Source organism: Cyprinus carpio, chromosome A9 (assembly GCF_018340385.1).
Source record: "Cyprinus carpio isolate SPL01 chromosome A9, ASM1834038v1, whole genome shotgun sequence".
Taxonomy (NCBI): Eukaryota; Metazoa; Chordata; class Actinopteri; order Cypriniformes; family Cyprinidae; genus Cyprinus; species Cyprinus carpio.
Genome location: NC_056580.1, coordinates 21,287,416 through 21,301,369, shown reverse-complemented (window position 1 = coordinate 21,301,369; position 13,954 = coordinate 21,287,416). Strand labels below are relative to the sequence as shown.

Below are 13,954 nucleotides of genomic sequence, written 5' to 3'. Positions count from 1 at the left end.
TTCACATAACAACATTCCTACAGTGAAGCATGGAGGTGGTAATATCCTGTTCTGAGGTGTTTCTCTGTAGCAGGGACTGAAGCACTTGTCAGGATAGTTGGAATAATGGATGGGGCAAAATACTGTCAAATTCTTGAGGAAAATCTGCTGCCCTCTGCCAGAAATATGTCAAAATATGAAGAAGGTTTACCTTCCAACCTGACAATGACCCAAAGCACACAGCAAAACTGAGCACACAGTGGTTGAAGGAGAAAAAGGTGAATGTCCTTGCATGGCCTAGTCAGAGCCCAGACTTAAATCTGTGGAATGACTTCAAGACTGCAGTCCACAAACGGTCACCATCAAATTTAACTGAACTTGAGCAGTTCTGCAAAGAAGAGTCAGCAAATATTGCAAAGCCTAGATGTGCAAAGTTAGTAGAGACAGAGACATATCCCAACAGATTAAAGTTCAGCAAATACTGACACAAGGGCAGGCACGTGCACAGGTAGGGCTCAACCTGTGCAGAGCACATGCCCTTTTTGCCCTTACACTCCGAAGTGCCCTTTTTTTGGTGGAGTTTTTTTTTTTTTTTAATCAATGCTATTGGTCACCCTTTACGTCTGTCTGTCTGTTTTACAAATATTTAGCAAATGAAAGTTCTTAAAACGAGCTTGTGTAAATCTTATTCGATCCTCAAGCTGTCAGTAAGCTGATAACTCCGCCCCCTCTATATTCATTGAATCAACTGAAGTTCCACAGCAGCCGCACAGTAGACAACAGCTGAGCTGAACAAAGTTTTGCGAAGGGTAAATAAATATCTTGTTGTTTGAATAAGTACTACTAAACACTATGTATATAAAGGCTCATATTTTATTTATTTGATGTCTGACTGACTCACTGACTGAGACATGTGGGACGTCGCCTGAGAGAGAGTCATAGCCAATACATAGCCAACACTTAAATAGCCTGTGCATACAGTAGCATTTCTTCTTTTATAAAATGCGATTTTGGCCAAATGCATTTTACCACAGGAAAAACTGAGCGCTCCGTCTATAAAGCTACAAAAACTAGTTTGTAACCTGTAGCTAGATGAAAATGTAATGTGAGGCGCCGTCGCCGTTTTAATGACGGACAAAAAACAAAATTTCGCAAACATTCGCTGGTCAAAAACTATATATTGATAAGTAATACAACAACATATAATTTTTTTTTTACCATCGGAAAATCATAACAGGTGCGCCCCCGCGCTGTTTCGTACTGGAACTTACACAAAGCGACGAGTGATCCTCGTCACCTAGATAACATGTATAAGAAATTTCTTCTTTGATTTATGATTGCTGATACACTTAATTTATTAACATTTAGGCTAATCATGTTATGGTATACTCTCCGCTCGTCCTCACGTGTATAAAATGTAGTAAAACATGGTTTTACTACAGTAATGTAGTAGTAACTAAAAAAAATTACAGAAGATCACTGTGAAATCTTTATATTTTATCATGCAGAATGTAATTCATGATTCATTCCAAGGCTTCATTTATTTGATCCAAAATACAGCAAAAACAGTAATATTTTTTTATATTTTTAAAATTTTAAATAACCGTTTTCTATTTGAATATATTTTAAAATGTAATTTATTTTTGTGATCAAAGCTGAATTTTCAGCATCATTACTCCAGTTCAGTACTCTTCAGTGTCACGTGATCCTTCAGAAATGCTTTTCACTGCAACTGTACTTTTCACACTATTTTTATTTATTTTTTCATTGCTGGCTTATTTTAGGGAAAGTGTAGTGAATAAGAAACCTTCAAGAGACCAACATCCCTGGTCCACCACAGTATCAAATTTTTGCCAGGTAGGCGGATACATGTTGGATATGTTATAGTAACGGTATGGCTATAGTTTCTTATAATCTGGAATTGAGTTGTACATAATTACTTAAATTATATTTCAAAAAAGTTTGTCAAAAATACTTGACTCATTGCTCACCCTTCCCCTCTTCTCAATGTCATTCATAATCATGTTAACCAAATAATACAAATTAGCTTATAAAACCAAACAGAATAGCTAAAAAAAGAGAATATATATAATTTTTTTTCTTTTTTAAAAGCTAATAAAAAAAATTCATAAAGTTCAATAAAAAAAGATTTTGGTTTCTGTTTGGTTTTATAAGCTAATTTGTATTATTTGGTTAACATGTTTATGTATGAGTCAAGTATTTTTTTTCTCTATAAATGCAATTTAAAAAAATAGGCAGTACACAAGAGCAATTCACAAACACAGGACCCTACAAATAATTATTGTTATTGAATTTGTCATGAAGATGTGACCATTTCTTCCTTTTATGCAGGCTTACTAAATAATCTTGATATAAAAAAGGGAGGGGGGTGCCCTTTTTCAGTTTCAGCACATGCCCCTCAAAAGGTCTGTGCACGGCCCTGCACAAGGGGGTGATCCTTTTTCCACCTCAGTGATTCTGTTTTTAATTTTTTTTCTGACATGTTGATGTTATATCTTTATATCAGTAAATGCAGCTGGATAAAACAAAAACTGTGCCAGTCTTCATTTCAGGCTGCAAAGCAACAAAATGTGATTATTTTAAAGGGGGGGTGATTCTTTTCCATACCCACTGTATATTCCTTTTTTCTTCTTTCTTCACAAAATGCTTTCAAGAAAAATTGCAAGTCATTTTTGCAATTACAGGGCAGTTGACCATCTTTATTGTTGAGCCTTTTAGCAACCTGAATAATAACACAGTTACATAGCACAGGCTTTTGAAGGTTACATAAAAAAACATACCTAAAACACATTTATTAGCAGTTGCATACCAAGACATCTTGGCATTTTTTGGCTGCTAAAGCTGTAATATCTTTAATGCATTTGAAAAACAACAGTAGTGACTGACCTGATTTGGTATACAAGACAAGAACATTAGTTCTGGTTCTCAGAAGTTTCTTGAAATCCTTGTGGTCACTGACTTTCTCTATGAGCGGAGACACCTTCGCTGCCTGCAGCGCAGATGACACTGCAACCTGCGGAGGTGAGAGACAGAGATCATCATTTTTAACTGTCAAGGCCAAACACCACGAAAGATTCAAAACAATATCTCCAACTGCATGCCAATATAACTGGCATTTGTGCAAAATTAAGTGTCAAACCATGATGACATGGAAGAAAAGACAACAGCCTGTACAAACAACATACCATAACAGTAGTTACATCACACCAATATATCCTTATATAACTCCTTACAAACTCTTTTCCTGACAAACAACTGGAAAAGAGTTTAGTGAATTCAGGGTTAGCCACAAAACAGGAAATGCACTACAAATATTCTGAAAAATGACCTTAAAAAATAGATATATAAAATAAAATAAAACTTTCTCACAATAGTACCCCAAAACTAACTAAATAAATATAAAAAATAAAATTTACTAAAATAAACTTTCTCACAAAAGTGCCTCAAAATAGCTTCTGAAACTGTGCTCTGATGTGAGACTTATGTGTTGCCCTATGGTGGGACAACATGCTCTCTCTGCCACACTCTCCATCAGTCTTCCCAGCAGAGGCATGCCATTCTGAGTTTGGATGAAGCTGAGCCGATAAAGCGACAACAGATAAAGGTGCTGTCATCTAAGGAAGAGGAAAATGACAAGATCAGACAGACCATGTCACAAACTGAGACACTGACCCAGCCTATCACACCTCTTTATCATCTCTCTATGCCACATGCTTAAAATGAAAAGACACTACCACAATGAGCAGAAATTAATGCTCAACCGTTAGTGGACAAGACAGATCAAATGTTTTTTACAAAATGACATGTTGAAGGAAAACTCATTTAGTCTGTCGGGATGATTTTAATAGCTGATCAAAAGTCTTTGTGTATATTTGTAGCATTTCCATTTCTACATACCAGATACTGAAGAGAAAATTGCAAAGAAAAGTAAAGATAGCAATAGTTAAACTTTTTTTTTTTTTTTTAATAGAACCACTCCTTATGACTGTAAATACAATTTTCCCACATGTGACCTCATCAAAACCACATTGCACTTAATGGTGGCTGAACTTTAAAGGGGTTTTATCATAAGGAAACCAAATTTACCTCGACCTTTTGAGATAAGAGCTTGATGCACATTGAAAACACGCCAACTTTCAGAACTCAAAACTTCCTTCTCGTGCCAAAACGAGACTAAGCTGCACAGACATTTGAATTTATCATCTGCCCCTCTGCATCTCTTCCAAAAGGCATTAGAAATGGGCAACTGAATTTCATTTTAAACACATTCACCGATCATTTCAGTCTGATTTCAACAGTATGTGTGGTGCATAGAGTGCCGCAGTGATGTCATATATTTGTAGGCCAACCCAGAAGTTAGCATCACTCTGGTTCCCTCGACAAAAACCCAATAGGATTTTTCCACTGACTTTTGGATTATTGCAGAAAGTAAGCTGTTACCAGTATTATAATTCTTACATGATTCCGTATTTACATTAAAATATAACAATTCATAAATAAAAGTTCTTATAAATAAATAAAATATATTTAGAATAATTTGATATGAATAACAATAATGCAAAATTCAGTTTCATGGTTATTATAGGTATTATTATGTATTTAAATATTTATGGACGTACATTTCTCAATTCAACTGCCACTGGAAAGTAAAAAGCATATTTTCTGTAGATTAAAGACAAAGAGTAAAGGATCAGAGAAAACGCTCTTATCCTCCTCACATTTAATCAACTCTGTATGAGCAAATGGGGTCCAGCAGTGTGGACAACCTGTGCCGACTGGGTGACACCCCAGTGGCCCCAGCACCTTGAGAGTGTGTGAAGATGACAGTCAGGGCTAATTAAAGTACTGCAAAGCTGAGGGACCTGAGAAATCACACCTCCTCTGACTTCAGCCATGCTGACGGGGGAGCAGAAATGTCAGACCAACTCACTGAAGTGTTTGAAAGAACCATCTTTCTTTCATCAAGTTACTCAAGTCCAACATTAACTTTGAATGGGTTATATCATAAAAGATGAAAAATAAGACGAAATGGCTCGTTCTGAATTACTCTGCACTTTTTGACATCAGGTAGAATATAGTAGAACCACATTTAGATGTCAACATATGCTTATTTGGTTTTCAAAACTTTGGCTCAGTGAGACAATAAGAAAGCACAGCAATATACTGTATTGCTAAAAACAAAAATACAAACCAATAAGAGTAAATAAAGTCCAAACTTGTGCTGTTCCAGGCTCTGTGTAGCACCTCCTGCTCTGCATTTGATTACAAGGGATCCCAGCATTAGAAAAGAGTGGCTTCATTTTTAAACAAAATCTCTGAATGGCACATTTCAGTACAAATTGGTTTGCAAACCTTTCACAATGTAATTCATGCTTAGCAAAGAGCCTGTTATTGAAGAATGGAGCAATGCAAACTATATTGAACCTGACTGCAAATGCTCTTCCCAAAAATAAATGCAGCAAAGTGCTCATTCCTAGAAATCTCATTTATTGAAGAAAGTGTTTAAGTCTTAAGGGCAGGGCAGCAAAATCTGTCCTGTTGAATTATAAGGGTCAGAGAGGGTGAAAAAAAAAAAAGCTGTAATAGCTGTTATCTGCTGTAATAAACATTGACTGCCATTACACCTTGGAACTAAGGGAAAATTAAAATGATAGAAGTAGGATGATATGACCTTTTTAAAAACATATCTCTACAGTATTTGCATTGTTAAAAAAGACACTAATGTTAATAGCACTGAAAAAGTCTGCACATGGTAGAAGTCTGATCTTTTCTCAAATTACCCATCTTTAAAACTGAAATGTACAGTTTCAGAATAGAGACTGCAGCATTCAACTACATTCAGAGACAAAAGAGTCAGTGTTCTACGTCTAGTCCCATCAGGTTTCTGTCCCTATTTGGTGCATTCTTCAAACGCTCTGTCCAAACCTGACAGTCGACCGATAGAGCGGGCCCATTACTGTCTGGCAATCTTCATGTCCCGTACCTGTTACAAAGACTTTCATTTGGCTTTCCCTTAGCAGTGGTGTTCGACGTGGGTATTATCCTAACAATGCCAGTTCTTTCACAAGACGGTGATTGTTATTCGTCCACTGAACAGCTTTGAGAGACAGGCCTTATCGAGTCCCGTCGATCAATGTGAAGTGAACAGAACAGGTTGGGGAAAAAAACCCACACGTTGTGCACCACTATTTCATCTGATGAGCAGCTACGGCTCAAGGGAGTGAAGAGAACATGCAGGAAAGGAATGGGGTGATGGAGGAACACATTCTGCATATTCTGAGCTGAATCTGTTTGAAGGAGCTCCTTATGGACTCTTCAACTCAACACGGATGGTCTGCAAATCATTAACTAGGGAATAAACAATTCTTCAACAGATTGTCTGGTATGGAATTAAACATTTACACTACTGTTCATTGAGATTTGTCTCTTATGTTCAAGCTAATTAGTTTTCTATTTTAATATATATTTAAAAATGCAATTTATTAATGTCATGGCAAAGCTGAATTTTTAGCAGCCATTACTCCAGTCTTCAGTGTCACATGATCCTTCAGAAATCATTCTAATATGCTGATTTGGAAACATTTCTTATTATTATCAATGTTGAAACCGTTCTGCTGCTTAATATTTTTGTGAAAACTGTGATCAATTTTTTCTGGATTCATTGATGAATAGAAAGTTCAAAAGAACAGCATTTATTTGAAATAATGTTTTTTTGTTTGTTTGTTTGTTTTTTTGTAACAACTTAAAAGTCTTTCCTGTCACTTTTGATCAATTTAAAGTGTCCTTGCTGATTGAAAGTATTAAGTTCTCACTCTCAAAAAATAACTCTTACTCACCCCAAACCAACAATAAAATATAATAAAATAATCCATATCTCCTGAAGACATACAATAGCTTTAGTGATGAACAGACTAAAACAGAAAATCTGTTTACTTTCAAATCTCATGACCAACATGCAATGCAGCAAATATGAAATTTATTGATCACACATATGACTTCAGAACACCACATTAAAGCACCCAATTTATATGGACTATTTTATGTCTTATAGCTTAAATGTATAGCTCAACCAAAAAAAAAAAAAAAAACTTATCCTCAAGTTTTCAGTTGTCCCCAATGACTCTCATAGTATTGGAAGTCAATGGGACATCAAATGTTTGGTTACCCACATTCTTCAAAATATCCTCTTTCGTGTTCAGCAGAAGAAAAAAATTCATACAGGCTTTGAAAAACTTGAGGGTGGGTAAAGGATGACAGAATTTTCATAAACCTTACAAATCTACTTTACTTGTATGGAAAACAGAAGCTCGGACATTCTACCTAACATCAACTACTGTAATTCACAGATGAAAGAAAATAGCTTGGAATAAAATGGGGGGTAAGTTAGCAATAAAAAACTAATTCTCATTCAATAATATTGTCCATTTTCCAATTTCTCCTTTCCCCACAAAAATACTGTTTTAAATTTGCAAAGCTCTTCTATAGCACAGTATATGATTCCTCAGCGTTCTAATTATGTCCAGCATGTTGTATATGACCATAGTTTATGGATGCTAGCACTCCTGCTATTAATCTTTGGCTCAAGGACACCAGCATTTCAGCAGTGGACCTTGCTGACATGTTTTGCACAGCATGGGAAACACTTAAACAAAAAGTGATCTGCCATACATCAACCCAAAAACATCTTGCTTAATCAGCAGTGGAAGCTGTCATCAAGTCTGCTTAATAAATAAAATCTCATTTCCACATTTAGGGTCTCACTGATTCAGCATAAACCGTGCCGTTCCTCAAACACGCGCCTTCCTCCTGCTGAGCAAAACAACACAGGGGGCTTCAGCTCTGCATAGCTGACGTAGGTAATTCACGAACAGAAGGAAATTACTCCACAACTCCACAAACGGTTGATCTATGAGTCAAACGTTCTCACACGCTGAGTCACAGTAGTTTACTGTACAATTAGCTGTGTCCAGGACCAAGCAATGTGGGATCGGGAAGGTGGGGGGGGGGGCGCGCGCTGTAATCAAGATTAAGAGATTTTATAAATTGTTCTGACAAGCGTGAGGGCTGGAGGGAAGCACAGATAGCAAAGAGCAGTTTCTCTTCCCCCACCCAACCACCACAAAGTCCCAACAGTTCAGGAGAGTACTTTTGTTTGCGGTGGCAGGCACAAAACAGGATGCGAGACAGGAAAGCTCCTGTGTAATGAGAGCTGACTGACGTGGCAGAGCGGCTATTAGTGTTCAGTGTTGAGGACACAACCCACATTGATTCACAGATCAGTTGTGGAACATGGTTGATGCACTTTAAACTGAAGCAAATGTGGGTTAAATTAGCTTGAAACCTTACAAGCTCATTTCTGTCATTTTTATCAAGAGGAGAACAAGGAAGAAGGAGACGATAACGCTCTGATCAAGGTTATTGCTACTGTAAACATAAGCCACACCCTAACACAAACTTTGAGATAAATTTTTTTTTTTTGCATAAAATATTATCATAATAGAGAAGTAGGAATATCAGCTGGTTCCACATATCTTCATATGTTGTTGATAAATGGGTCAATATAATGGGTCATATTTTGTAAAAATACAATTTAAAACACAAGTGCCATTTGTATTCATGTTGGCATATTGAAAAACACTCATATTAGTCTAAATAAGACTTTGACTTACGATTCTATAAGTGTTAAATGCAATGGTTACTTGATATACACATAAGATAATACACATGAGCATACAGTATAAAACTTCCTTATCATTTTCAATAAAGTTTCCAAACATATTTCTCGTGCATCAAACTTATGCATGGATATCAACAAGTTTCCTTGGAGTTTCTTCATTGGTCATTAACAAAAAAAATTCTAATTGCTGCCATTTTCCACAAAGAGTTAAAAAGGTCTTCCTTTTTTTTTTTTTTTTTTTTTTTAATTATTATTATTTTTATTCTTTTGTTATCACAAGATAGCAATGGCTTCCTGCATGTTGATTACATTTATTTTAATCTGCTGGATAAGACTTTCAACAAAGACTTTTAACAATTAATAATAAAATATTAATAACATTTTACTTCTTACTAGTTTACTAACGTTACACTATACATCTGTTTTTTTTTTTGAGAAATAATAAAATATTTTTCTCTCTTTTTTATTTTTTTAAATTTTACACAATTTTCAGATAGTTACACATCAGTTGAAAATCAAAACTTCAAAATGATAATTAAGACACTGAATACTCGTTCATAAAAAATAAATCACAGATACATTTCCTATCACCGACATTAGTGAATCTTTTTGACATCAGATAGTTGCTAGGGATCATTCGATGCTGACGCACGTGAAGCTCACAGCTGCATGTGTATAAACACCGAAAACAAGACACGAGAACTGATGAATGAGACGGACTGATCTGAGTCTCTCTCTTCTGCTGTCAACTCTGGGCTACTGCTGCAAGAGGGACAGAAGATCATTCCCTTTCCTTTCGTTTTCATCTTACGTCAGACAGAAAACATCTGTCCGATATGCGCATTTAACATTACTGATTATCGATCTATCCGATTCCTTTTAAACACTCACCAATGTCAGGAATAAGAACATTTCGATCAGTCTCCTACGTCTCCCGTATCGGTTCCAAGAAGCCATGATGCGCTGCCACGTCTGCTTCTTCTTCTTCTTCTTTTTCTTGGCTTTTGCAACTTGTAATTATTGCATATTGCCACCTACTGTACAGGAGTGTGTAGAGGGACTTGGCAGATACTTTCTTAACTTATTTAGGGGAGAAAAAAAAACCTTTAGGTTTCAAATTCTTCTTATTAATCCCGTATTTCTAAGAAAAACAAAGCTTTGAGTCTATTTCTTTCAATCCCTCGTTCCCTAAGACTATCTTCAATTTTATTTTCTTCTTCCATTCCCTGCCATTTCTGCCTGTATTCGTGGTATTTATTGCATCTAAACGAGACGTGTTCTACATCTTCCTTGGTTTCTGCCACCTCTGGCTACGCAAGCACAGTCCATATTCCTCCAAATCTTTGATGAACACAGTGCTTCTTAGAAAATGTAGTTTCTTCAGAATTGTAGTTTATTGAGGCACCTGTAAACGGGTACCTGCAGGTGCGCCGGATAGGGGCAAATAGTGGAACAGAGTAACAGGGGCCCATGGCAAAGGAGGGGGGGCCCCCCAACACCCCCACCCTGAATGTGATTTTGAGGGGTCCCATAGCCAATTCAGTGCACAGGTCCCAGAATTCCTAGCGACGGCCCTGGATAATTCATTACTTCACTGGATACTCTGGATACACTGGAAATCACAGCAGATTTTAGAAATAATTGTAAATGTTAAATGGTATAGTAAAAACTAGGGACACAACTGTAAATGTTCTTTGATCACTGACAAAAAAATCTTCCATTTTGACCTACAGATTGATGAACATCTCTAACAATCAGAATAAACCATTCTTTTGCCATGTAATGTCATTTGACTAACTGCAGTCAGTGGTTGCCAAGTAAAGCAATTTATCAGCAGCCTAATTAACCGGCAGTCAGAAGTATCAGTTTTATACATTTTTATTTAACAATACTTGACTATTTTTCAAACTGTTCCAAGGTAGTTCCTCAGTGTTGCTATTTCGTTACCCTATTAATAAGTATTTTCTTATGTTTTCATGCCTCATTACTTAAGGAAAGGTCTTAATAATAGGCCTATAGTAACAATTATCGTATCATATTTGTATTGTTCGTGCTAATGCGTCAGACACACTGTAGTGCCACCACCTGGATGTGACAGTGGTACCACACAACTGTCTTAATTGCACTTCCCCCAGCTGCTTAATGCATATTGCAACTTGCAGTGTTTGGGCATAATGTAATTCCACAGTAAGCCTATGCCTTTTTTTTGCTAATTTATTTATAAAACATGCATTTAAAATTAAAATTGTTGAACAATTGAAATGTTCATGAATGTTTATAGGCCTATCTATTTTTTTCATTAAGCTAAATCTATATATCTTATAAAAATATGTGGACTACTAAATAAGCCAAAAATGCTTTTCAGCTTCTTTTGACATATTTAGGGGAAATAAACATTGAGTAGTCACATTATTAGAATGATTAGCAATTACTCATTTCATTCTTATACTGTAACTCTCTATAATCTCGATAATCTATATCTGCAATCTGTCTGGAATGGACTTTAGTTTTCTTAGCAGTTTCAAAAACGAATTAACATTTTTTAATTGATACAATTTTAGGGGAAAATATTTGCCATCTAGAAATGATTTTCAGGGTTACTTTTTTACCGGTGGATGTTTTTTTTCCCTAACCATATATATATATTTAGTGACCTTTTTCCACCAAGTACTGGTTAATTTCTTACACTGCTTCTAACTAAGTCCAATTTCTTCACTAATAAAAGATGCCCCAAGATAATACCATGTATTTGGTATCACTGTAAACCCATGTGCTTTTGAACATTCTTTGATAATTCTTTGAAATGCTTTGTATAAGCCTGTACCATGAAAATACAGTGGTATATGAATATGGTAATTGTTCAGTACCACATATAAAAGTATCATGCCATTTCCATATAACATGGTACAATGGTACATCATGAGTATCATGGTACACCATTGTATAATGATACAATGGTACATTGTGAGGGTTTATTGACTTCACCACACCAAAACCAAAGCATGATTATATGCCATATTGCCTCTTATGGCAACATTGTGATTGTGAGATCCAAACAGTTAATTAATTGCCATGGTACCTCGCTGATTCTAGGGACAGACTATCCAGTCTGAAAATAGGGGTGTTGCTGAATCCCAAATGACAATGTCTTATTGATCATTTGAAACAGGTTAACAGAAACGTTTCTATTACAGAAATGTATGTAGAAAGTAAAAGGAGAGCTTTAACAGCTAACGCAACCACTGTGCCAAACATTTGAGCTGGAGCTTCCTAACAGAGTTTGCACCCCCATTCGTTTGAATTGCAGCTGCCCTTTTGTAGTAGCCTCCCCTTCCAGAACAGCGCAGTGAAGCAGCTGCAGGTCGATCGGTGGAAGTCATTCACAGAAAAGAGATACAGCACAGGAGATCTACGCAAAGCGGAGTTTGCGGTTTATGCGTTGCGTTTTATGTACGGCAGAGTTTACTCCAGAGGAAGAACATCAGAAGGTAAAAACACTCTCAGATATCATTACCTCACATTAAAATGTACTTATTTATAGAAGCCGCCTCTAATGTTCTTGGAGTAGGATGATACTGTTAAGTACTTTCTGAACTTCTGTGGTCAAGAGTTCTGCGGCCAGATTATACTGATTGCAACATTTCAGCGAATCTCTGTGATTTTTTATTTAGCTAGGCCTATTTTTTTTTAATCTGGGAAGAATATAAACATATGTTATATAATTTAATTTATTTTTGTTTCATTAGAAATACCAAGATTTTTAAAGTAGCCTATGTTTTTAATAAACATTTGCCAGTGGGTTCGCATGTATCAGTAGCAATTTCAGTATAGCCTAATTTAGTTGCTTTTTATAATGAGACTGCTGGTTATCTAATAAAACCTTGTTTATAGGCACATTTTCTGTCTTTATGGTGTTAACAAAACCCTAATTGGGAATGTTATGTCTTTTAAACAGTCCCCCTCTCTCAGTTTTCTCAAAGAAAGGTAAATGTAACATATGAACACAGTATTCAGTACAGTATATTTTTATCCTGACACGGAATTTACTCGCTGCTCACGTTCTGTTCAGGATCTGAGGAATTTCGCTTTGGATTCGAAACGCTCAAGCTCCCAGCAAAACACGCTGCATTTCACTCTCCTTTATCATCGTTTGGCATTTGAGGGACATATTTGTACTTTTTATAATCTACTTTTAATCTACTTTTGCACAGGATTTGCGAATAAGATTCTCAGAAGAGGTGGAGGGGAAGGTTTTCTCTCAGCTACACCTATAGCCCACATATCGTTGTTTTCGCGCAACTTCACAAGACTTAACAGAAAGCCTATTCGTATTTTATTTGTTATTTGAATACCGTAACCAGTATTTAGCTTTTTACTTATTAATTTCTTTTTAAAACAATCGTGAGTCACTATGTTTGACACTGAAAGACACTGCCAATCAACTGTCAGATATGTGAATGATGGGCAATGGTGGATGTTATTCAGAGACATTTTAACAGGCTACAGCTTGTATTTTTCTTAGGCACATACAGCAAACAACAACAACAAACAAACAAACAAAAAAACTAACGTTTCTTTTATATTGCGCCTTTCTATAACTTTAGCTCGCTTTACAACAACAAAACAAAAGCGCCAATGCAATGAAAATGCAATGAAAACAGAGGCAATCTACAATAAAAAGAGTTAAGAACAGTAGGCTACTATATTGAGCAATGTGAATATGTATCAGCCTACATAAACAGTATCAAATCTAATGACAGTTTACTTATATTTTAGGACATGTAGGTGGGAGCTGAACTTATTTTGTGGGTCATATCTGCAATACATGTTTCTTGGCCGTTTTAACTCCCCATTCTGATTCTCGCGCATTTGTATAATGAGCTCAAATCTGTGCTTCGGCTTTGTTGCACAAAGTGGCTCAATTTTCATTTTTTTTTTTTTTTTTTTTTTTTTTATCATTCCCAATGATAAAACCTAGCCTTTTTAAAAATTTGACTTAATTTTAAACCCGCTTTACTTTTCACTGTCGTTTGGGCTGAAATGATTGCATTTTGGTTTGCATATGATGTTCATGTTCTCTTCGCGAGCCGGGGAGCAGGTGTAGGCTACAGAACATAGATTGCAGCGCTGGTCAAACACGGTAGGGGGCAGTGTCGACTCTTATACCCAAAACACTCTCTCATAAGAGATGGCTGATAGCACACAAACGGAAGGAAAATCACCTGTTGGCCAGGAACAATCTAAATCAGGGGAGCTACATTTTGGAATCTACCTTCC

The 13,954-nt window shown here is 36.2% G+C and overlaps 1 protein-coding gene across 1 annotated transcript in view; it reads right to left on the bottom strand.

Moving 5' to 3' along the window:
• The window catches only part of pdia5 (protein disulfide isomerase family A, member 5), a 52,810-nt gene extending 43,116 nt beyond the window's left edge, over positions 1 to 9,694 (bottom strand). The window contains exons 1-2 of the mRNA XM_042764081.1: positions 9,569 to 9,694; positions 2,887 to 3,013 (exon numbers count right to left, since the gene is read on the bottom strand). Coding sequence (XP_042620015.1) covers positions 2,887 to 3,013; positions 9,569 to 9,634 — 193 coding nt within the window. The 5' untranslated portion in view covers positions 9,635 to 9,694. The remainder of the gene's footprint in view (positions 1 to 2,886; positions 3,014 to 9,568) is intronic.
• Positions 9,695 to 13,954: the final 4,260 nt, after the last annotated feature.